We start from the raw sequence: 25,312 nt of genomic DNA, 5'->3' as shown, positions 1-25,312 counted from the left end.
TCATCAGAACCAAGTATAACTCACTGCATCATTCACTGCATCATCAGAACCAAGTATAACTCACTGCATCACTCACTGCATCATCAGAACCAAGTATAACTCACTGCATCACTCACTGCATCATCAGAACCAAGTATAACTCACTGCATCATTCACTGCATCATCAGAACCAAGTATAACTCACTGCATCACTCACTGCATCATCAGAACCAAGTATAACTCACTGCATCACTCACTGCATCATCAGAACCAAGTATAACTCACTGCATCATCAGAACCAAGTATAACTCACTGCATCATCAGAACCAAGTATAACTCACTGCATCATCAGAACCAAGTATAACTCACTGCATCATCAGAACCAAGTATAACTCACTGCATCATCAGAACCAAGTATAACTCACTGCATCATCAGAACCAAGTATAACTCACTGCATCATCAGAACCAAGTATAACTCACTGCATCATCAGAACCAAGTATAACTCACTGCATCACTCACTGCATCATCAGAACCAAGTATAACTCACTGCATCATCAGAACCAAGTATAACTCACTGCATCATCAGAACCAAGTATAACTCACTGCATCATCAGAACCAAGTATAACTCACTGCATCATCAGAACCAAGTATAACTCACTGCATCACTCACTGCATCATCAGAACCAAGTATAACTCACTGCATCACTCACTGCATCATCAGAACCAAGTATAACTCACTGCATCACTCACTGCATCATCAGAACCAAGTATAACTCACTGCATCACTCACTACATCATCAGAACCAAGTATAACTCACTGCATCACTCACTGCATCATCAGAACCAAGTATAACTCACTGCATCACTCACTGCATCATCAGAACCAAGTATAACTCACTGCATTATCAGAACCAAGTATAACTCACTGCATCATCAGAACCAAGTATAACTCACTGCATCACTCACTGCATCATCAGAACCAAGTATAACTCACTGAATCATCAGAACCAAGTATAACTCACTGCATCATCAGAACCAAGTATATATAACTCACTGCATCATCAGAACCAAGTATATATAACTCACTTCCGACTCGGAGGTTGATGGTGTCGCGGCGCTCTCCGTCCGGGTCCTGGAAGCAGCTGTAGAGACCGCTGGAGCGCAGGTCCACCTGCTCCAGGGTGAGCAGCGGGCCGCGCGCCGCGTGCTTCTGGCCGGGGCCCAGGTCCGACCCGTTCACCTTCCACGACACGGACGCCTCGTCGGCCAGCGAGCCGCACCGCATGGTGGCGGCGCCGCCCACCCTCTCGTACTGGGACCTGGCGCCTGGGTCGAGAGAGAGACATACAAAGAGAGGGAGAGAGAGAGACAAAGAAAGAGAGAGAGAGAGAGAAAAAAAAGTGAGTGACGATAATACATGACAATAATAAAAGGCATGCTAATGTGTCTACTCTACTGTATATTAAAAGCAACATTAATGCATACAAGGTAAAGTGCAGATGCAGATCCCACGGAGAACAAAGGAATGACATTATTGTAGACAGAGATTGTCCCCTAACCCCTAAGTATCCTCCTTGCTCCAGCATAAGATGTCGTGTCAGTGAAAGTGTAGTTTTCTGTCAAGGTTGAGAGACATTGAGCGAGAGGTGATCACCTCGTCGACATAATGGGAGCTTGTCCACAAACGTGCACCTAATCCTTTGTGGATGTAGCGTGATTGTAAAAGATCACATCTTTGTGCCGGCTGTTCCTTCCTCTCTTCCAATGCATAAGCAGCAACTTCCTTGCAATCACCAGGCCATAAGATAGGAAACATTGCCGGGCTTCGGTTAACTTCATAACATCATCAGATATTCCTTAAATAACAATGACTGGATCCGGTTCTAATTGAATTTGAAGTATTTCAGATGTTAATTTTTTTTTAACTGTGGGGCATAAAGCAATGCTATATGGAGCAACGAATCATCGATTGAGAGCCATCTGTCACAGGTCCCAAAGACCTCAGGATATATTTTATGTAACCTCTGTGCACTATAGTTGTTGCTGTCATTGTCCATATACATGAATGCAGTTTTGTTTGGTTGTTTGTTTGTTGTTTGACTAGCTAAGATAATGATTTTCTCTTCTCTTTCTTTCCAGTTAGCGAGTGCCTAGTTAGGAGATAGGACGACCCATTAAAGGGACACTTCACCCCTTTTTCAACCAGATCTTATTTTTATGATGTTTTGGAGACAAGAAACACTTACTGTACCTGGGGTTTTGTGTGTCCATGATGTCATGGACACTGGGCTCACTTACAGTACTTCCTGGACTACATATTGTCTCAGTAAGACAGCCCTCCCCCTATCCACAAGGAGGAGCAGTGCACCAAAGCATTATGGGAATTGTAGTCCAGGAAGGAAGTGAGCCCAGTGTCCATGACATCATGGACACTTTGAAATAGTAAAAACACATATTATCCACACAAAAGCCCCAGGGAAGTGTTTCTTGTCTCCCAAACATCATTAAAATAAGATCTGGTTGCAAAAAAGTGAAGTGTCCCTTTAAGAGAGAAAGGAGAGAGAGAGACAGAGAGGCAAATGGAGGAGAGAGAAAACAACAACACAGTAAACAATAATGGAATACATATATCTTTCATTATTTCATTCAAGGACCGAGGACGACTGCCTTTGATATTGAGAGCGGAAAAGTAGACTTCGCCCAAAGAAAATTGCGGACACGGATGGATACCACTGTCCTACTACAGGAGACACGGTGGTAGAGACAGGCCTGCCCAGGAAACTACAAAGAGCTTGTATAGTAACAACAACCACCCAACTAAGAGACTCCGTCGGGAGGTATGCTGTTGTTGACCAAGTCGATGTGTTGTTGCAGCATGTTAATACAATGAAAGCTGATGGTGGAATTGGAATCTTCTATATGCCTTCTCACAGTGATAACTCCAGCTGTTGTACCGGTCAGCTTTACACATCACGTTTGACCCAGAGTAGATATGGACAATGTTGGCCTTAAAATGCAATATTGGTATCGAACCGATATATTTAGCCAATATTTTATTTTATAATAATTAATTATGTTTAAAAAATAAATTAAAAAAAAAGCCTTTTGTGATGATGAAGGCTGCGGATCCTATCGGTGTTTTCTGGGATGCTTTCATTCCATTTAATTTAAAATGTAAATACAAAATACTACATTCAAGCTGTTTATAATGGGACGTGGGCCAACATTTCAATAACGGTGCATCCCTAGTTTTTGAATAAAGACTTTGTGATTTTTTTTCCCAAATTGAGCCATTTTCAGAATTAACAAAATTATTATATATGTTTTAAAATACAGAATTAGATCATATCGAGCGTTTATATCCGTTATCGGCAATAACAGCACTTAATTATATCTGATATCAATGTCGGCCATTAACCCATTTTGGGCGGGCACCCATTTTGGTATTAGCATCATGTCGTGCTTTAGCTATTGAAAAATAGCAGATCTACAAGCTCGTATCGCGCCACCGAGTGGCGCGATACGAGCTTGTAGGTCTGCTATTTTTTTAAACTCGAAGATTTAAAAAAGATTTTTTTAGAATCTGATCTCAGGTCAGAATGGGTTAATCAGACCAGTGTGTGTCCAGTGGAAACCTCGTATGAATCTGATCTCAGGTCAGAATGGGTTAATGACATATGGCCCATCCACAACCCAGAGCTGTGTTTAGACATCAAGGTTCAGTCCTTTGCTTTGTCCAGCTGAGACAACTGGCACACGTCAGGCCCTTCCTTACCGCTGCAGAGCGAGAAAAGGTCATCCACTTTAGCTTCTATCTCCACCAGACTTATGCAATGCCCTTCTCAAAGACGCTACTGCTGTTACAAAACGCAGCTGCCAGGCTCCTGACTCACACAAAGAGTCAGGAGTCACAAGCTCATGTTTATATCTGTGATCTTTTAAGCCAGGCCGCTGCCCGAGATCATCCAGCAGGGCCCTATTGACGGTTCCAAAATTCCTCGCCTTTATTGTCACAAAGCCTGGGGACCTTAGCCTGGTTAATAAACCAGACCGAATCAGCCGTTGGCAAAGAAAATTGCCTACCGGATTTCGGTCTGGAGAGGCTCAATTTTACGCCCATTTCCTACACCAGAGAATGTGGGCGCCCAATAGGGACACGGTATGCAATATGGGCGGGCTTTGGTACAGTGACGTTCAATGCTTGAGACCTTTGACTGACAGTAGCTCTGACCAATTGCGTCAAAGAGAAAATGTTTCCCTGGAAATGAAATCCAAGCTGAGCCTCCCCAGACTAATATCCCGCGGATCCGTGCGATATTAGTCTGGTTTATTAACCAGGCTATGGGGACCTCAGGCTGTGGGACTCATTGCCTGGGGACCTGCAGGCAGTGAGTCCCCTCGGCTGTGGAACTCACTGCCTGAGGCAGGCAAACTCAGTGTCCTCCTTCAAAGCTCTTCTAAAAACTCACCTCTATCGCAGAGCGGTTTCTAAATGTATGTACCCTAACTAGGGCCGGGAATAATTGCGATTAATTTACGATTAATTAACTACAGAAAAATGTATGCATTAAAAAAATTAACTCATTTTAATCGCACAATTTTTTTCACCGCGGAACGTTGTCACTGGACAGTTTTCAGACGGACCTGCGCACCAAGTGTCCGTGTCCTCTTCAGACAATAACACCACCAGACACCGCAGACAGTTCACCAGACTGGGGGAAGCCGCTGAGATCACTTTGCTTGTCCCCGTGGATTGGAAATAGGATTTAAAAGGCTATCCGATGGTAGCGTGGATTACAGCACAGTTGTGTGCAATTATTCACTAAATAATTATTACCCCTATTACTACAAAAACAATGTTTTATTGCTTAAACGTATGTATTCACTATTCATTGATTCACTAGTATACCAAATTCCATTTGAAAAAATTGCTTTCTCACTGTTCTCGGGTCAAATTATGATATGCGATTAAAATGCGATTAATCTAGATTAATTCATCGCAAAGCCTCTGTTTAATTAGATACATTTTTTTAATCGAGTCCCAGCTCTAACCCTAACTATTGTACTATTTATTGTACTGTTGTTATTGTAAATATATAACTAAATAAATAAAATAAAAATAAATATGTAATATAATAAAGTTATTGCGACGGTAGGTCGCATTTACTATGAAAACCTGCATCTCCCGTCAGTTGGTCGGGCTCCATATATGGTCACGCCTCGTGACATCACGCCTCCATATATGGTCACACCTCGTACCATCACGCCTCCATTTAAGGTCACGCCTCGTGACATCACACCTCCATATATGGTCACACTTCGTGACACGTCACGGCACCATTATATTGCCATCTCCATATATGAAGATCACGACACTGACCTCATCTAACCCTGGATAACCGTACATGGAGAAGACTGGATTATCACCTAGATCTGCATATATGGAGCCGGCCATCAACTCTACATCTGACCTCAAACCTCAAACCCTTATATATATCCATATATGGAGCTGACCTGTTCTGACATTCCATATGTTGATCTGACCTCATCAAACCCTGTACACTCAAGACACGCTCCATATATGGCCAGTACAGAATTCATTCCATTATGTTGATCTGATCACGAGCACGCGTGCCAATTTACGTTTCTGCTGCTCAATTCCACATCCTCATCATAAGCTGCAATAACCAGCCTAGACAGACAGATGCACGCATTTCAGCACCACAGGGAATGAACAGCAACACACGCACACACGCACACGCACACGCACACGCACATGCACACGCACATGCACATGCACACGCACATGTGTGTGTCTCACTCCCATCGCACTGCCACACAGACGCGTGTGGTTAGTGTTAAGACATCCCCAGAGTTTTACCATTGACTTGAATGGGAAATCACATCGGTGCCAGAGCTCCATAATCTCTTCCTAATCTCGTCAACACTCCCTGCAGTATGCTATGCGCATGTCTGCCCGTCTACATGAATAAATAACAATATAAATAGACACGCAATTCATCTCAAAATAGGTCTACTAGTGAATAAGGTGTTGTGTTGTTTAATGCTTCTTCTAAATTTCATTAGAGTAAACTTGATTTCCATGTGGTACATTCTGGTGCCGTTGATCTTTGTGTGTGTGTGTGTGTGTGTGTGTGCGATTGCGTGTGCGTGCGTGCGTGCGTGCTGGTCTAACTATTCAGTTCAGTGCATTAGTTTGGGGGGGAGGAGAAGGTGGATCAGGAGGTAGAGTGGCCGTTTGGGAACCAGACGGTTGCCGGGTCGATCCCCATCTCGTCCTGTCTTTGAAGTGTTAAAGTGCCCTTGAGCAAGACAACTGAACCCCCCCAACAGCTCCCGACGAGGGTCGTACCTCGCATGGTAAGATCCATGTGTGAATGTAGTGCACATTGTAAAGACAAGTTCTTTGGATTAAAAACAAATGCACCATGGAAATGCAAACCATTGGTTCTCTTTTTTCAATCTTGTTTCCCCCGTCCATGGACCTCCCTCTCTCTCTCTCTCTCTCTCTCCCTCCCTCTCTCTCTATTGATTTAAAACACAGAGAAAGTAGTGATGTCAGAGATCAATATATCTCTTTGACAGAGTGAGTAATGAAGAGAGAATAGGAGAGAGCAGAGGAGAGCAGAGGAGAGGAGAGGAGAGGAGAGCAGAGGAGAGGAGAGGAGAGGAGAGGAGAGGAGAGGAGAGGAGAGGAGAGGAGAGGAGAGGAGAGGAGAGGAGAGGAGAGGAGAGGAGAGGAGAGGAGAGAAGAGAAGAGAAGAGAAGAGAAGAGAAGAGAAGAGAAGAGAAGAGAAGAGAAGAGAAGAGAAGAGAAGAGAAGAGAAGAGAAGAGAAGAGAAGAGAAGAGAAGAGAAGAGAAGAGAAGAGAAGAGAAGAGAAGAGAAGAGAAGAGTGTAGATTCCCTCCATCCAATCAGGATATGAACCTCCATAAATAATGCACTTCTCCACTGAACAAAACAATGTCATCATCACCCCCTCTCTCTCTCTCTCTCTCTCTCTCTCTCTCTCTCTCTCTCTCTCTCTCTCTCACTCTGTCTGTCTAACATAGCTGGAAATAGCACACCCTGTATAGAAGCAGCCTAGTACATACTAAGTACACATTATAGTATATACCACTAAGTTTGTCCCCGGGCCAATATCTCTTAACGACCTTATGGGGGCCAGACTGTGGAGCTGCCTGTACCAGTCGTAAATTAGAGGAATATCTCAATATAAATTAACATTGCTTTCACCCCCATGCCAGCTGCTCTCTCAACATGGAGTATCAGTATATTATAATAAGTATCATAAACCTTCTTTAGGTGGGCATAGTTTCTCTATTTGGACATAAAAGCCTATATAGGCTATTGGAGACTGTCGGTCTGATTTTGTATTAACCCATTCATTACATCCTGACAGTTTCATAATTAACCCATTCTGACCTGAGATCAGATTCTAAAAGTGTCTTCGATTTTTCAAAAATAGCAGACCTACAAGCTCGTATCGCGCCACTCGGTGGCGCGATATGAGCTTGTAGATCTGCTATTTTTCAATAGCTAAAGCACAACATGATGCCAACACCAAAATGGGTGCCCGGTCAGAATGGGTTAAAAAGAAATCTCCAAAATATATCACAGGCCAGATAAAATTTCTGTGGGGCCAGAATATTAATGTTAATCTTTGGAGGGGTAATGCACCTCAGGAAATTATAATTCATGAATATAAAAGAATAATATCATAGGTGCTGGGGACGAGCATTTTGAGGAGGAACGGAAATGCATGGAGCAGAGAAATATGAGGAGGATGAGAAATACAAGTGGGTTCGCTCAGAAGACCTGTCTGGTCAACCTCGAGGTCATATGTGTCTAATTCACACAGCACAATGCCATGAATTAGCATAGCTATTTATTCTATATCACCCAGCCGGGGCTCGAACTCACAACCTTAGATACCAAGGGCAAAGCATGAACATGATACACCTGATGAAGGCCACACAGGCCGAAACGTTTTTATTTTTTACCACTGCATAAATAAATTAGAGCTGGGACTCGATTAAAAAAAAAAATCTAATTAATCAGAGGCTTTGCGATTAATTAATCTAGATTAATCGCATTTTAATCGCATATCAATATTCAACCCGAGAACAGCGAGAAACCTTTTTTTTAAATGTTTTTTGGTATCCCAGTGAATCAACGAATAGTGACTACAGGATACCACTCATTTTCAACATTTTACTGTCATTAATATACCTGTTGTGGAAATAATAATAAAAAGTCACGCCATTCTGTGTTGCCTAGAACTGGAGGTCTGAAAAAAATTTAGTAACAGTAACAAGTACATCTCAGTGACATCACAAAGCTGTACTTACTTCATATTGTTACTGTTTTTTGTCAGACCTCCAGTTCTAGGCAACACAAAATGGGGTGACTTTTTATTATTTCCAGTTTTCAGTACTATAGAAAAGCGCCCAGTGAGAAACGTTCCGCGGTGAAAAAAAAGGTGCGATTAATTTATCTGTAGTTAATCGCGATTCATTTTTCTGTAGTTAATTAATCTAAATTAATCGCAATTAGTCCCGGCCCTAAAATAAATATATCTTTCTGGGAGCATTAAGACGGGGTGTGCAGACCTTCTCTCTCTCTCTACACTATTATTTATTCTGATCTAGCACCCGTCGAAGTAACCCACTTACAGATGTGCATGCACCTCTTGACCGCAATTGTTGAGCAACTTGTCACGCGAGAAACAACAGCTGGCTTCACACTTGTGTGAATGAAACCAAACCTTTCTCATGCCAAGGACCCCCAAATTGATATATAATATTAGGCTGCGGAGACCTCATCTGAAAATGTCTTTAAATTGACTTTTTATACCACCACTAGGCTAGTCTAGACCAATAGGCTTCAACTGAATCCATACATCTATTTAAAAGGTGTGCACAGAAATTGATTCATTGAGTTCTGTGAGCTGTTTCTAGCATCAAAGAAACGCAGATTAAATCCCATATTACAGAAAACTAAAAAAAACTAAAAAAGTCTTTAAATACAAATAATTAACTAAAATAAACAGAAAAACAATTTGGAAAACTAGCCTGTGGCACTTGCCGTAGCACACTTGCCCTATAGCCTTGCGGCCTTGCAGGCTAATGCAAAGGCTAAAATGTAATTTAGATAGCATGTTATGTAATAATAATAATATAATAATGATGTTCTTGGTTTACCTACAGTATGATCCGAGATTACTATTTCTATAGGGCCAGTGCATAGGGAGGAGTTTCACTCAGAACGGATATGAAATTAAATAAACACTGTATGGTTTGGGTGACAGATGACAAAATAACATACGGAACCTTGATCCACAACAGTAATGGGTCTGCCCTGTCCGTTTGTATATACTACTAACTTGTTCATTCCACCACGGGCCGTCAGAATTATGCTTCCATTGTAGCCTTGCAGTGCGTTGACTGTCGGAGATATCAAATAATTAAATACACGCTGTATGGTTTCTTCCAAACACATGTATGCTCTTTATTACAGTACATATTATAATACAGATTATTTATTTACTGTGGAGAGAACACATGTTTGACTGATCACTCGTCACTCATACATTGAGAACTGTTTTGACGTGAGGGGAGCGGAGGCGGCTATCAGATCAGAACACCCGAACATTTTCTAACGGCGAATAATAATAATACCGCCGTTGATCCAGAGCCATAGAGTAGAAGAGTTGTGACATGTCAAAGATAGTAGAGGGATGGAAGATGGTGTACTGCAGTGACAGTATACACACCAGCGCCACTGACAAGCAAACTTACGAACTACAGACTGGCAGCCAAGTAGCCTAGCATGATAGCATCCTACTAGCCTAGGCAGGAAGATGGCGCCCAAATAAGCCAAAATCCTACCGAACGCGTCACTATGCTATGCCCTCCCCCTAAATGCATTTGATGTATTTTCTACTTTCTTGCTTACTGTAAGTCCCTCTGCATTAAGAGCATCTGCTACATGCATGCCTAAATTGTAAATTGTAAAAGAAAACCACACCTGTGTGAAGTGAGGAGCGCTCTTATCATCATACGTCATCATGCAGTACATCATCTCATTCTCAACCAATGGCACATCTCCCACCCAATCAACGCCGGCCAATCACAATTGCGTCCTCACTTTTGTCGTGTTTACACAAACACTCAAAGCTGGACATAGGAGGGTCTAGAAAATATATACGATAGGCCTATATATTTAAAGAAATCTCCAGCAAAGAAAACTTACATAATTTAAGATGCACACAAATCCTTAGAAGGAAGCAATTTGGGAACACAGTCGTGTGGAGTGGTGAATGAATAAAGGAAGATTTGTGGTGATCCCAAAGGGGAAATTGCTTCTCTGCATTGACCCAGCAGTGGCTTGCTCAGAGAGAGAGAGAGGGGAGGAGTGGGAGGTTAAGTGTCTTGCTTAAGGGTACTTAACCACTTAAACCCTATACTTGGTTGACCGGAGTCCCTCAGGGCTCCGTACCGGAGCCTTTTTCGCTCTCCATTAAATATCGTTGCTGAAATTAGCCCGATCTACAAGCTCACGGGGCGAGGCGTTGCGGTGCGTTGTGAGCTAGTATATCGGCAGCAGTGCCGTCGCTATACGTATAGGTATATATATATATATATAGCTAGTATATACCTATGCGTGTAGGGCAACACGCTGAGAGGGGGGCACCAAACGGGCACCAAAACGTGCCGAGCCGACCCTCATAATAACACTTTTCTCCGCGGCCGCATTATAACCGATCTACATGAGAAAAACAGCGCTCTCGTCGGGAGGGGGGGGGGGGGGGGTCAGCACAAATATAGGGCAACCAAATGGTCAGTGACGTGCCTGACCTGAACGGTTTTCCACACAGTACGGATGCTGGGGTTTAAGTGGTAAACCAGGCAACACAAAGCCTGGAGCTCGAGGGCTCAGAGCAGGGAACTTCCACTCGACCTCCTGGGGGTCAGTGGTGGAAGAAGAAGTGCTCAAATTCTTTTACTTTGGGTAAAAGTATCAATGCTGCCGCTCCGTTACAAGTAAAAGTATAGCCTACTGAAAATTTGACGTGCTCCAGTAAAGTGCAAATACCTCCAAATTGTACAGCACTTAAATAAATGTACTTAGTTACTTTCCACATGCCTGGGGTACTGCGTGAGAGAAAGTATACGTACATGGAATCAAGCACATTTGTTTCTGAAACATTGATTGATTGATTGATTGATTGATTGATTGATTGATTGATTGATTGAAGTATTTATTAACAGTATGCAGAATGGGTACATTTCAAACGAAAGCACAACTCAAAACAGCTGGGTAGAATCTGTAAGAATGCTGAGGGATTGTGTTGTGTACAGTAGTTTGACCCAAAAATATAATACCGTTATCAAGACAAATTTTGGATATTTTTTCTTATGTCGTCTTAACAACATATAGTGATAGTTGTTATATATGTTTTCTTTGTTTTAACAAAGATTGAGAGCTCTATATGTGAAAAGGCTAATGTTTAAAGATGCTCTCGTTGCCTTGACTGAAAATAGTTACATGAGTATGTAAGTCAAAATACTGTCAAATATTGAACTTTTTGAGTTATTTTCCAATTAACATTTACGTAGAGAATTTGCAGCTGTAGCTGTTTACAGTAAAACATTTTGGTGTCTTGTAGCGGAGGCTGCCGTCGATTGAGCAACAAAATGTGAGAGGAATTTGTTTTGTGTAGTTCACGAGGTAAATGGACTTTATCAAGCCAGCACGATAGAAGCATGTCTTTCCCACTTGGGCCTATACCTACGGTCGGTGCAGTGGCTGTTCAAAGCCATTCTGAACGGGCACCCATTTTGGTGTCAGCATCATGTTATGCTTTAGCTATTTAAAAATAGCAGATCTACAAGCTCATATCGCGCCACCGAGTGGCGCGATACGAGCTTGTAGGTCTGCTATTTTTTGAAAAATCGAAGAGCGACTGACATTTTTAGAATCTGATCTCAGGTCAGAATGGGTTCATCAGACCAGTGTGTGTCCGGCGGAAACCTCGTATGAATCTGATCTCAGGTCAGAATGGGTTAACCAACTCAGCGGTCGGTGCAGTGGCTGTTCAAAGGTGACTTTAACCAACTTGTAGTGGTTTATATACTGTTGTTTCACTACGTAACTTTCCTTCCACCCCAGATTTGAACCTGGTTTCCTGTGCAGGTGCTGGATTTTCTATTTTCTTTTTTTACCGTTGAGCTAATAGAGCCTTGCCTGCTAGCTCAGGGGATAAATCTGAATCTTGACCATCAGGTTTAAAACGATCTAAATGTCACAAGAAGACAAAATACAAGCACCCCAGTTGTATACGTTAAATTGTATAAACATGCCAATGTTGGACAAAATGTTATTTAAGTTATTCATTCAAAAAAGAAAGTTTGTGTTGTTTATCCTGAACGGGTTTATATGGGTTTCTCACCCAATTGGCTCCGCCTCTGGGCGTAGACGACGACAGCCGTTGCCAAGACGACGTAGCGTAGTGATGCGGCAATGTTGGCCATCTGCGGAAGAGAGAGAGAGGCAGAGAGAGAGAGAGAGAGAGAGAGAGAGAAATGTCACTATAAAACATATTGAATTGAAAAATTGATATACAACTTAAAGTGTGCGTGTCACGTGTGTGTGTGTGTGTGTGTGTGTGTGTGTGTGTGTGTGTGTGTGTGTGTGTGTGTGTGTGTGTGTGTGTGTGTGTGTGTGTGTGTGTGTGTAATATCACCACTTAGTGATATTGCACCGCGGATAAGTGTTCATATTTCAACGTCGCACAACAAACATCATAACTCACACACACACACACACACACACACACACACACACACACACACACACACACGGAGAGAAATGTCTCTGTGTGTGACAGACTCATAGACGCCAATTGCAATTTCCTCTCTCTCGCCGTCTCTCTCACACTGTCTCTCTCTCTCTCTCTCTCTCTCTCCCTCTCTATCTGTCTCTCTCTATCTCTCTCTATCTTGTCTCTCTCTGTACTGATCTCCCTCTCCCTTTCTCTAACTCTCATTAGTACATATATTTTACTCCAAATGCTAGAGTAGTACTAATGACAGTTCTATACTAATATACTAATATTATAGTATCACTAATACATAAGTAAGAGGTTTTGTTTAGTGCATGCTCATTGCTCGATCATACACTATCGTATATGGGCATGCAAGACTGCCCAGCTGACCGCCAGACTGCAGACTGTTCTAACTAGGGTTGTCCCGATCCGATCGCGAGATCGGAAATCGTGGGCCGATCGCGGCACTTTCAAATAATCAGAGTCAGATAGGGAGCAAAAAAACAACTAGATCGGGACATCCCCTAGCATCAATATTATATTCATAATTTCATAATATTAGACTGGATATTGTCTGTGATTTTTGATATTGTACTATCGGATGGGTATGAGCAGATACTCAAATCAAATGACCTGTATCGGATCGGGAGCAAAACCTAAAACGTGAGTTTTAGTTTTTGCAATTTAGTTCTAACAATGTACAACTATACCCAAAGCGTAATCATTTCCCTCTATACCAGTGGACCACCAGTGGTCCTTGAGGGGGTTCTAGGTTGTCCCCAGCTAAATGATGGAGAGTTGGTAACCAAATGGACCCTTAATCCTGTGATCTCAGCAAGGCAGATGGCTTCTTGGTTAGAGTGGGTGACAATATTATCACACGGAAATATGAAATGACTATGCATGCACCTCTTGGTACCACAGCACCTCAAAGGCCCTTAAAACAAGGCTCCAGACTTCCCAAAACAAACTGGTCAGGCTACTACTTGGCCTCACTCACAGAACCCACCTCACCCCTGCCCACTTTGACAGGTTGGAATGGCTTAGGGTTGACGACAGAGTACAGCATCTTGCAATGGGTCTGGTCCACAAGATTCGATACACCGCCAAGATACCCATTTACCTGTCTAAATACTTCCTTAATGTCAACGAACACCAGAGGGAGCTCAACAAACTATGCAAACCAGATTTGGCACAAACAAGGGACTAAATTATTTTCGCTCCTATACCACCAAAATGTGGAATGCCCTACCAACGGTCAAAGGGATTTGCATGTCTTAATGACTTAAGACATGCAAATCCCTTGACTCCTTCAAAACCGCTCTCGAAACTGGCCCCTGTAAAATCTGAATCCCCCCCCCCCACCCTTTTTCCCCTCACTGTATATGTTTTCTTTTCCATTTTTACCTCCTTTATGATGATGATTTCCTGTTTTTTGGCTATATAGAAGTGTATATATGTATGTCTCTAAATGTTATGATGAATTGAACAAGGTGGACCCTTTTGTAAACAAGTGTAGTGCTTGATTGGGTCGTCCACTCACAGTTAACAGTTTTTTGTATTGAGTTGTGCTTGAAATGTACTGTAATTCTGCAAACTGTTAATAAATACTTCAATCAATCAATCAATAGATTAAAAAAATTAAAGTACAGTGTGTTTTTGATTGATTGAATACTTTATAGAAATGTAAACGCAACGCGGTATACAGTCAGACATTAAGGCTGAATGGATAACACACACACACACACACACACACACACACACACACACACACACACACACACACACACACACACACACACACACACACACACACACACACACACACACACACACACACACACACACACACACACACAAAAAACGTCCTGGGGACTTGTTTCCATTGTGGTTCTATGTATATTCAATTCACCAACATAGCATAAGGAAATACCACAACAATACACATCATCAACAAACACAAAACACTATGTCAGTACAACGGGGAGAGGGGAAAACGGCACCTCCTGTCTATGGGAATTTGCATTTAACTCCCCTTGTGGTCTCCAGGCCTGACAGGCGATTTGTCAGGCCAATTTTAAAAGAAACCAGCGATTTGGATCTTTTAATGGATGCTGTCAGGGGGAGGGCGTTCCACCGTTTGGTGGCAAAGAGCACTAGAAGGAGCAGCAGAATAAGTGCGTTCACTCTGCTACACAACTAAATAATATAATCATGAGATAAAAGCAAGTGCACGCACTGAAATGCCCTTATTGCGCTCGTGCATCCCCTTTGTGGTCTGTTCCAATCAAACATCGTATCAATCACTCCTAAGATGGCTTCCTCTGCTCTTCGCCGGCCGCGCTCATAATCAGCATGGGGTGTTAATGGGGAATAATGACGACTATAGGCTCTGTCTGGCTCCCCATCTCTTCACCTTCCTCATGGGCAGCCCACGGTCTCCACAGCGCAGCCTCGACAGGACTGTTGACTTTGACAGCAGATTTTTAGTTCAGTCATATACGTCTTTTGAACAAAACATTATGTCGTTTTATTTATAGTTTAGTCATCTTAAATGTTTTAGTGTTATTCTAGTTTTAGTCGACTAAATAGTAAATACCATGACATTTTAGTCGACTTTAAGTGTCTATTTTATTTTGTCAACTAAGAGTAGCTTAGTTTTTATTTCATTTTTATTTTTCGTTTTCGTCAGTGAAAAAAAAGGTAGTAGACGCACATTTTATGTCATGTTGTTTTAGTCCACGAAATCAACACTGTTCGACAGCGTTTTCTGCTCTGAAGTCTGAATAGGTTCAATGAGTTTTATTGTCATTCCCCACAGCACAGGCACAGAACAAAATTTGTTACCCAGGGCCTGGTCATGGCAGAATAAATTACACCTACATAAAACACTGCATAATACCTAGTGCAAATAAAGCAATTGCACTTACCCAGTAAAATTGAAAAGAACTGATGCAATAGCAACAACACACCATGGAACTTTTTTCTCAGAGTATAAATAAGACCTTGGTTCTGTCCTCCTCCTCTAGAGAAGTGGTCCCAAACCTTTTAGCCCGTTTTGAGGCAGGATGCTGGAAGACCCAGAGATGTATCTTCACCAGAAGAAATTGCCTAGACCAGTCCCGTTGATCAAGCTTAGACAGTATTTATTTAACACGCATTAGGCATACAGCAAAGACGGTTTTAGGCAGCACTCGGACAGAGTATCCACTATCCACTCGATATCGGAGAGCCCCCTCATCCAAACTCTAGCCCTTTTATCCTGTTCTGTTTAGGTGTCTGTTCCAAATAAACATCTCATTAGATGGATTACAAATATTCTGCTGATAGCCTAATGCTGGCAACAAACTCCTTGTTTGTCCAAAATGTTCTTTCCATGTTCTCCCCTTCGCCTATCTCCTTAAAAACATCTGGTGTGGCATGTCAGAGGTCAATGCTCCAGTTGGAAAAACATGTACTGCTAATATTCGCTGTGCTTGTCAGAGCTTAAGGCCTCAGTTGGATAACCCTGTTTTTAACCTTATTATTGATTATATGTTTTTAACCATGTAGCACTCTGGGATTCCCTGTGAATGAAAAGTGCAATACAAATAAAATTCATTATTATTATTATTTATTATGTACTGTCCAGTTGGAAACTGCCTGGACAGCACATCATACGCCCTCCCTGGAGGAGGGCGTATGATGTTGAAAGACCCTAAGATTCCAGGAACATCACTGAGGATGTGTCCAGACTAGGCATCAGTAGAGGTATGTACACAGTACTGTCCAGTTGGAAACCATGTACTGAGTTATATTGATGTACTTTTACTGTTTTTCCACTACACCCGTGGCCCAAAAGAGAAAGCTGGGGTCTGTTCTTAGGTGCCCAGGGTGGTATAAGGCAAAGAGAAAGCTGGGGCCTGTTCTTAGGTGCCCAGGGTAGTAAGGTAAAGGAGCTATTATTGTCCTATTTGAACGGGCAGGTTCAAAGCGCTGACTGTCGACCTCGTTGACAGCTCGAATTCTATCGCTCGTTGTATTGGGATCAGAAGTGGGATATCATTGATCAAAGGAAAATCGTTGCTGGTCTCAAATGTCTTGACCGACCAGAGGACAAGAGAGAGAGAGAGAGAGAGAGAGAGAGAGAGAGGGAGAGAGAGAGAGAGAGAGGGAGAGAGAGAGAGAGAGAGAGAGAGAGAGAGAGAGAGATGGATGCCAGTGGGCAGACAAACACTCACAGCCGGGTGACGGTGCCGGATTATGTGGTTTACTATGAAGCACGCATGCACACACGTACACGCACAACCCCCCCCCCCCCCCCACACACACACACACACACACACACGACACACGAACAGAAACACAGTGGTGGAAAAAGTACTCAAGTATTTTACTCAAATAAAAGTCCGGAATCCAAAATGTACTTTTGAAGTTACAATGGGTTTGTATAGGAAGGGGGGGCGGGGCAGCTAAAATTAATATTAAATATCTAAATACTGAATCGAGCAACTTAAAAACTGTCTGGGGTGTTCAGATAAGCCTGAGTAGACGATGAAATGAAATGAAATAAAAAAATAAAATGAAAGTGAAATATCCCTTTAAAGCACCGCAATACTTAAACGTAGAAATGCTGTTACAAGTAAAAGTCTGGTACAAAGGTATTGGTATGAAAATATACTTATTATTATACAAATATAAAAGTACCCAGTTTTCAAATGTATACAAATTACAAATCTCTTGAAAATAGCAGATCCACAAGCGACGCATTGTGAGCTTGTAGGTTGGCTATTTCCAAATGGCCAAAATACATGTGAGTAATGTATGTTCTGTAATAATAATCAAAACCTAAATAAATAACTAGTAACACACATTTTCAAAGAATTGTAATGCAGTAAAAAGTGGAGTAAAAAGTTGTGCAGTCCGGATAGGGCATGAGGCATTACCCCAAGGAGACCCCGGGGCAGACCAAGGAGCAGCTGGAGGAAACTCATCCACTCACTGCCCTTTGAACGACTCGACTTAAGTCTGGAGCTCTCTGGTGGAGCTGTTGCCCCCGCAACACGACTACGGATAAGCGGTGGTAAAAAGTTACAGAAAATTGGAAATACCCCAGTAAAGGAAAAAAAAAAAGGAAAAGAAAAAAGAAAAAGAATCCACATTGTACAAAATAGTACAGTACTTGAGTAAATGTACATAGGTACTTTACACCTCTGGTTTTGTAGTCCTGTGGTCTCTGAGTCTAATATGAAGCCAATGCAAGAGCTTCTGAAAGAGCATTAGCTTAACAGATCATCCTTATGTCCTTATGATACACTTATGATACACTCTGAACACAACCTCTCTCTCTCTCTCTCTCTCTCTCTCTCTCTCTCTCTCTCTTTCCCACTCTATCCTCATTTCAAAAGCCAGCCGGCAGAGATTATCTTCCAAGCTGTGAATTATCAACAAAAAAAAAGAAAAAAAAGATGACATTGCACGAAAACAGACTGAACGATCTAAACGTAATTTATAATTACTGTTGTTGCTGTTGCTTACCCCCAAAAAGTACACTGATCAATGCGTCACACGACGCATTGATAGCCTTTTGGCAAGCGACACATTGTGTGATAGTTGTGTCATGATCCAAGGAGTCCAACTGGGACCGCAGGGAGTGGCGGATAAACGCATGAATGAATGGATGCATTTTTATTTGGTGATAAAAAGGAAAGAGCACATCAGCGCTTCTACAACATATAGCAGACACAATATCGGCAAGGATAAAAAAACATAATAAAGCCCTAAGGCAGGGGTCTTCAGCCTTCCCTGACGGGCCTGATTCATTAACGCGTTTCCGCTGATATATTGCCGTGACGCTGGCGGAAAGGCATTTACGTGGATTTCCCACATTAATTTGGAATTCATGGAAATGGCCGTGAACTTGACGCTGTCTTTGGTTTGTCGGAAATTCCGCTAAATCCTCCGCCACCTCTTTAGGTGGCGGAGAAATTTTCGGAACCATACACTTGCGTATAGATTTATTCAGAAGGCTTTAGTCTTCATGCTGAATCAATAAATTGTTCCCAAATCTCAGATAAAATATGTAGGCATGTGTCCCCAACATATTGGTCGATCAGCACATAAAAAAACGATATATATATATATATAAAAGCCGAGTGCACTTGTATGCCTAAATGCACGCATTCTAGAGGCAAGTTAGCCTATAGAGTCCCATAAGGAAACTGCCCCTGCAAGCCCCGACACCTTTTTATTTATTTATTAGGATATTTCTATAGCATGCCATGCGCGATTGCGCTGCTCACTTGACAGCCTTCTCTACGCTACTCGCAGTGCAACGCGTTGTGAGCTTGTAGATCGGCTCTCGCGGACTGCATGTTAAAAAACAAACTCACAATTATAATAAGAACATAGGCCTACATTTATCTGAATTTTGCACTGATCCGATTCACATTGGAAAATGAATAGGGCTAATTAGCCCTATATAAAAAATAGAAGACCACATTTATAGCCTAATGAATGCAGCGTGTTTGAAAGTCGGCCAGTCATATCAGTTTTAAACCAGCTCACCTCCACTCGTGAACATGACGGACAGACAGACAGAATTTATGCATCACATGGATGCCACACACAGAATAGTTTAACTCACTGGATAAACTCACTGGATTATCATTTCTTCAGACAAGAGGATCCCAGGCCTATAATATATTTACTTATGAATGTATGGGCTACTGTTCTTTATCGCGCAACAGTGTCGAGGGCCCATGCAGCCCCCCTCCCTCTCTCGTCTCTCTCTCTCTCTCGCTCTCTCTGAAAAGACGACTTTTGCATTGACATACCGATATTTTAAATATCGGATATGTTTTACCTCTGCAAAGGTGTGAGTGAGCACCCGCCTTGGTCCCGAACTTAATTAAATAAATTATAATTATATTGCTTCAGCGGAGCACGCAACGTTGCAAGCTTGGATAGCAGTGACCGCGGCTGTGATCTCAGACAAACTGCTGTCTGCTGAGTCATGCTTGAAGCCTTTTATGGTATGAAATTGGGCGTGGATCAATGCAGATGAGGTTGTCGGTTGCTTTTCCGATCACTTTGCACCCGCTGCTTTCAGTATGACATACACCTGCGATACGCCAGCGCACCTGTGGTACACAGCACTCTCTGAATAACACGTCATCTCAACGTAGCTTGATCGGACGGATAAATACGATATCTGTTTCCGTCACCGTTACACTCTGGCGCATTTCGTTTTTGAAGAATCAGGACCATAGAGAGCATCCCACGTGCCAAAACGTTGAACCGTATGCCGTAGAAACGATATTTCCTAACAGAGATTCCATGGGTCCTGACGGTCCTGAGTGACCCTTTCTGTTACTTTTCTTTCCCTCTCCTCCCTTTCCTTCTTTTTAGTGGGGTTGGGCCACAGGGCAAACCACACTACTATTGTAAACTGTCAGTTTATTGTATGTTTCTATGGAGTAACTTCTGATGTCATGTCATCATGGGTCTATGGGGGTTTTCCATTATGATGTCATCATGATGATGCCATAATAATCTATGGGGGACTATGGGGTTTTCCATTATTATGATGTATTACATATTGCATATGATTATGACATCAGCATCTTTACTTATATAAAGTGCGCTTGGTCAGTCAAGTCACAGAGCGCACTGAGCGTGACTTATTTGCAAATGACCGGTTAAAACTGGCCGTTTTAGGGGCGCCCACTGGCTGAGTGGTCCAGGCGCATTCCACATGATAGACTTTGGCTTGACAGCGCGTCAGGCGTTCTAGTCCCGTTCATGATGAAAGCAATTCCATAAATAAAAATAATAATAACTGATAAGTAGTGAAGTAGCTTGTAGATCTGCCATATTCACTAGTCCGGGTCACGGGGAGACAGAAACTGTCTCTCTTGGGTCTTGAGCTAAAAAGTTTAGCTCTTCATGCTACACTGATCTCCCGCAAGCGGCTAGCGCAAGGAAATGACCGAAAGAACAATAGAATCCTCACTCTCTCTCTCTCCATCCTCCACCTTTCCCTTCATCCCCAATCCGCTCTTCTTAAAATGCATGATACTAGCTGTGTTTGTGTGTGTGTGTGTGTGTGTGTGTGTGTGTGTGTGTGTGTGTGTGTGTGTGTGGCATCATTTGCATTTAAATTGGAAAAAGCCAAGAGCGAGAGAAGAACGCCGGAGAGGGAGAGAGAGAGAATTCTCTTATTTCATTCATCCATTTCTCTCATTCACGGGCTGGAAGACAGACTACATTTCCCATAATCCCCCAAAGGAGAAGAGGAGAATAATTTATAGATGACACACATCTATTGTGACAATATAAATATACACTATGTACAGTACATAGAACAATCACATCATCATAGATTAACCAACAACATGCTGCATTGTGCCAAATATAAGACGACTCTGATTATAGGACCACCCCCATATTTTTATTTTGTGGAAAAGGAACATTGAATGTCAAATAGTCTAGTCCCCGATTATAATATGACACCGTTTTTTAAGATATTTCCATATTCAGAACAATATAAACAAACAAAGAAACATTGGCGGACTTGTCTGCATGTTAGACATTGAACACCTGTATGTTTTAAATTTTATTGTCTTTCTTTTCTACTGTACTGTATGTGTTTTGTACTGTGATGTATTTCTTTTTTCTGTGATATATGGATCTCCCTGGGTCTGAAATAAAGTATCGATTGATTGATCGAAGCAAATATAAAGAGAGAAACGGGGTACACACTCCAACATGCCCAAAGCGCACTCATGCCACAAAGTATAAGTCTATAATATTATGCACAGACATAAATGTGAAACTACACAGTACACGCTCAAAAAATGTGTATGTACACGCACACACACACACACACACACACACACACACACACACACACACACACACACGCACACACATGCGCACACACACAAACAAAAACACACACACAGTCACACACACACAAGCGTCCCCTTGTTCTAAAAATAAAGTTTTAGGCTCCCTCGTCCTCCACTTACCTCCCACAACGACTGGACAAGCTGGACTGGCAGCCCCAGCATTTCAATGAGGCTGCTCTAACTCATTCTGACCTGAGATCAGATTCATACGAGGTTTCCACATGGACACACACTGGTCTGATTAACCCATTCTGACCTGAGATCAGATTCTAGAAATGTTAGTCGCTCTTCGATTTTTCAAAAATAGCAGACCTACAAGCTCGTATCGCGCCACTCGGTGGCGCGATATGAGCTTGTAGATCTGCTATTTTTAAATAGCTAAAGCATAACATGATGCCAACACCAAAATGGGTGCCCGGTCAGAATGCTTTAACTCAGTGCGTCTCAACCTTTTCACACCGCGACCCCCCAATATTTGAACTGGGGGGGGGGGGGGGGGGGGCTTGAAAATGTAGTTTGACTCAGCTGCCACAGATAAATATTGTGAAAATAACAGATCTACAAGCTCACGCTTTAGGTATTTAAAAAAAAAAACACACATTCTGTGCTCAGCCAATCAAATCGTCACAAATGATAATCCGGCCAATTGCTTTGGGTGTCTTCACTTTTCTGCCCTCACTTTTATCTTCAATATACTAGTACTTTGCTCAGCCAATAAAATCATCGCTATGGGGTGATCAGCCAATTTGTGTTCACACAAACCCTCAAAGCTGGGCATATAGGCACCTCTCAAAAAAAGTATTAAAAGTCCTTTTGGGAAAATTGTGACTTCAATGTCATCTGGGGACCCCCTCCAGCATCATGTGGGGACCACCCTGGGGTTGTGACTTCATTGTCATCTGGGGACCCCCTCCAGCATCATGTGGGGACCACCCTGGGGTTCCCGACCCCCAGGTTGAGAAGCACCGCTCTAACTAATTGATGAAGTGCACTGACTGTATGTACAGTAAAGAGTTATCTTTCTTTTATACTGTAAGCAGTGCAGGGCTGCAGCTCATTTCATATTGATTTATTTTAGCGTTATTTCATACTTACAGGGTCATACAGGGTCGTTCAAAGTAGCCGATCTACAAGCTCTTAGTGCGTCGCGATGCAATGCTTTGTGAACTTGTAGATGGGCCATTTGAACTTTGTTTCACTTCTTGTTTTTTTTAAATCACTTATAATTATATGCTCAAAACAGGGAACGATTATGAATTGGTTATTTTATTAAAGTATTGATATTTTTTGATACGTTCAATTAACAGTTGTACTCTTGTAATGGTTAGTATTTGGTTTAGTAGTGCACTTAAGTACAATTTTGGGGTATTTGTACTTTACTTGAGTACGTCGAATTTTCAGTACTTTTACTTCTACTCCACTACATCTCAGAGGCAAATATTGTACTTTTACTCCACTACATTTATTTGAATTTTTTTGTTACTAGTTACTTTTTAGATTGAGATTGTTTTTTATTACAAAACATACATTAACCACTGAAGCCCTACATTTTGAAAATGGCCGATGCGATGCGACACATTGTGAGCTTGTAGAATCGGCTATTTTCAAAAGATTGTTATACATTTGAAATGGGACATTAGTACTTTTACTTTCGGCACTTTCAAGTACATTTTGATGCCAATACTTTTGTACTTTCATTCAACCACCAGTATTTTCAATACTTTTACTTAAGTAAAACATTTGAGCCCTTTTCCCCCCACCACTGCTTGTGTGTCTCTATGTTTAAACGGCATATTCCCCAGCGGTGATGACAGTATGAATTTCCCTGTCGAGGATCAATACAGTATATAATCATCATGACATTCCCATGATGCTGCCTCAACTGACCCTGGTGATGATCGGCCTCTTCTTTTCATGGTTCCCACTTCCCACACATTTTTTACCAAATGCATTTCCAAAACCCTTCCTGAATATTTAACCCAATTTCCAGGCCTGAACAAACATGCAGTGCAACAATGGGTCTCTTTTACTCCTATGTGCAAATGCCCGGCAGTGTAGCAACAATAAAGCATTGAATATAGAATGCTATAATTCTATTACAAATGTCGTGCCACATGTTTTGCTACACCACATCCTAGACCATTTTGGGCGGGAACGCCTTTTGGTGTTAGTATTATGTCACGCTTTAGCTATTGAAAAATAGCAGATCTATACAAGCTCATAGCCCACCACCGAGTGGCGTGCTACGAGCTTGTAGGTCTGCTATTTTAGAAAAATCGAAGAACGACTGACATAGAAACATAGCTTTTTCAGAAAACTGTCAGGATGTAAGAAGACATTTTTAGAATCTGATCTCAGGTCAGAATGGGCTAGGGCATAGGATAGGCTATTTTTGTCACACACTGGTACACATTAGGCTGCAATCACGCTGCTCGTTTGGCGAATAATGACTTGTTACATATTTCGTGTAATGTTTTGATAACGTTTTTTATGAACAAAATCAATTGCCAAAAACAATGCATACATAGCCAACTATTTTTCCAGGACTGTAAAATGTTTTTTCTTCAAAATATTTCCAGGAATTTAATGACCGTGGGAACCCTGTATTTTGTCCTGGTTGTCCACTTGGCCAACTTTAAGCAGACACACCACATCAAACCCTACAGTCTATAGCCTAAGCAAGTGCTCTAGGCCAGGGGTGAAACAGTAAATAGAACTAATCGATTGAATCGACTAAAAGTAATCAATAATGTTTTCATAAAATAATCAATTCATAATCTTTCCCCATTTTGGGCATGTCATTATATAGACAAACGGGAAATTCTACAAGCTTACAACAGCTATTTTCAATGTTTGAATGTTACCATTGACGAAGTATAAAGTAATGCTTAAGTTGTTCATTGATTGACTGATATATTACAACATATACAAAAAACACATGCATCTAGATGATTCAATGCATCAAAAAACACATGCATCTAGATGATTCAATGCATCAAAAAACACATGCATCTAGATGATTCAATGCATCAAAAACACATGCATCTAGATGATTCAATGCATCAAAAAACACATGCATCTAGATGATTCAATGCATCAAAAACACATGCATCTAGATGATTCAATGCATCAAAAAACACATGCATCTAGATGATTCAATGCATCAAAAACACATGCATCTAGATGATTCAATGCATCAAAAACACATGCATCTAGATGATTCAATGCATCAAAAAACACATGCATCTAGATGATTCAATGCATCAAAAACACATGCATCTAGATGATTCAATGCATCAAAAACACATGCATCTAGATGATTCAATGCATCAAAAACACATGCATCTAGATGATTCAATGCATCAAAAACACATGCATCTAGATGATTCAATGCATCAAAAATGGAAAGTGCTCCACACAACAGACAGACCTCCCCCACAAATAAAAGCTGTGCCACATGTTCATGTGCAGTGGTGGAAGTACATTTACTCAAGTACTGTACTTAAGTACAATTTTGAGATACTTTTACTTCACTGGAGTCATTCCAATTTTAAATACGTTTACTTCTACTCCACTACATCTCGAAGG

The 25,312-nt window shown here is 41.7% G+C and overlaps 1 protein-coding gene across 3 annotated transcripts in view; it reads right to left on the bottom strand.

The window, feature by feature from the left end:
- cntfr (ciliary neurotrophic factor receptor) overlaps positions 1-25,312 on the bottom strand; it is an 81,778-nt gene that overhangs the window by 30,314 nt on the left and 26,152 nt on the right. For all 3 annotated transcript variants that reach the window (XM_083794052.1, XM_083794050.1, XM_083794051.1), the window contains 2 exons: positions 12,459-12,540; positions 1,069-1,308 (listed from right to left, as the gene is read on the bottom strand). In XM_083794052.1, coding sequence (XP_083650178.1) covers positions 1,069-1,308; positions 12,459-12,540 — 322 coding nt within the window. The remainder of the gene's footprint in view (positions 1-1,068; positions 1,309-12,458; positions 12,541-25,312) is intronic.

This window comes from Protomyctophum parallelum, assembly GCF_964188405.1.
Source record: "Protomyctophum parallelum genome assembly, chromosome: 21".
Lineage (NCBI taxonomy): Eukaryota > Metazoa > Chordata > Actinopteri > Myctophiformes > Myctophidae > Protomyctophum > Protomyctophum parallelum.
The sequence above is the reverse complement of the archived record's forward strand: the minus strand, read 5'-3'. Positions and strand labels throughout refer to the sequence as shown.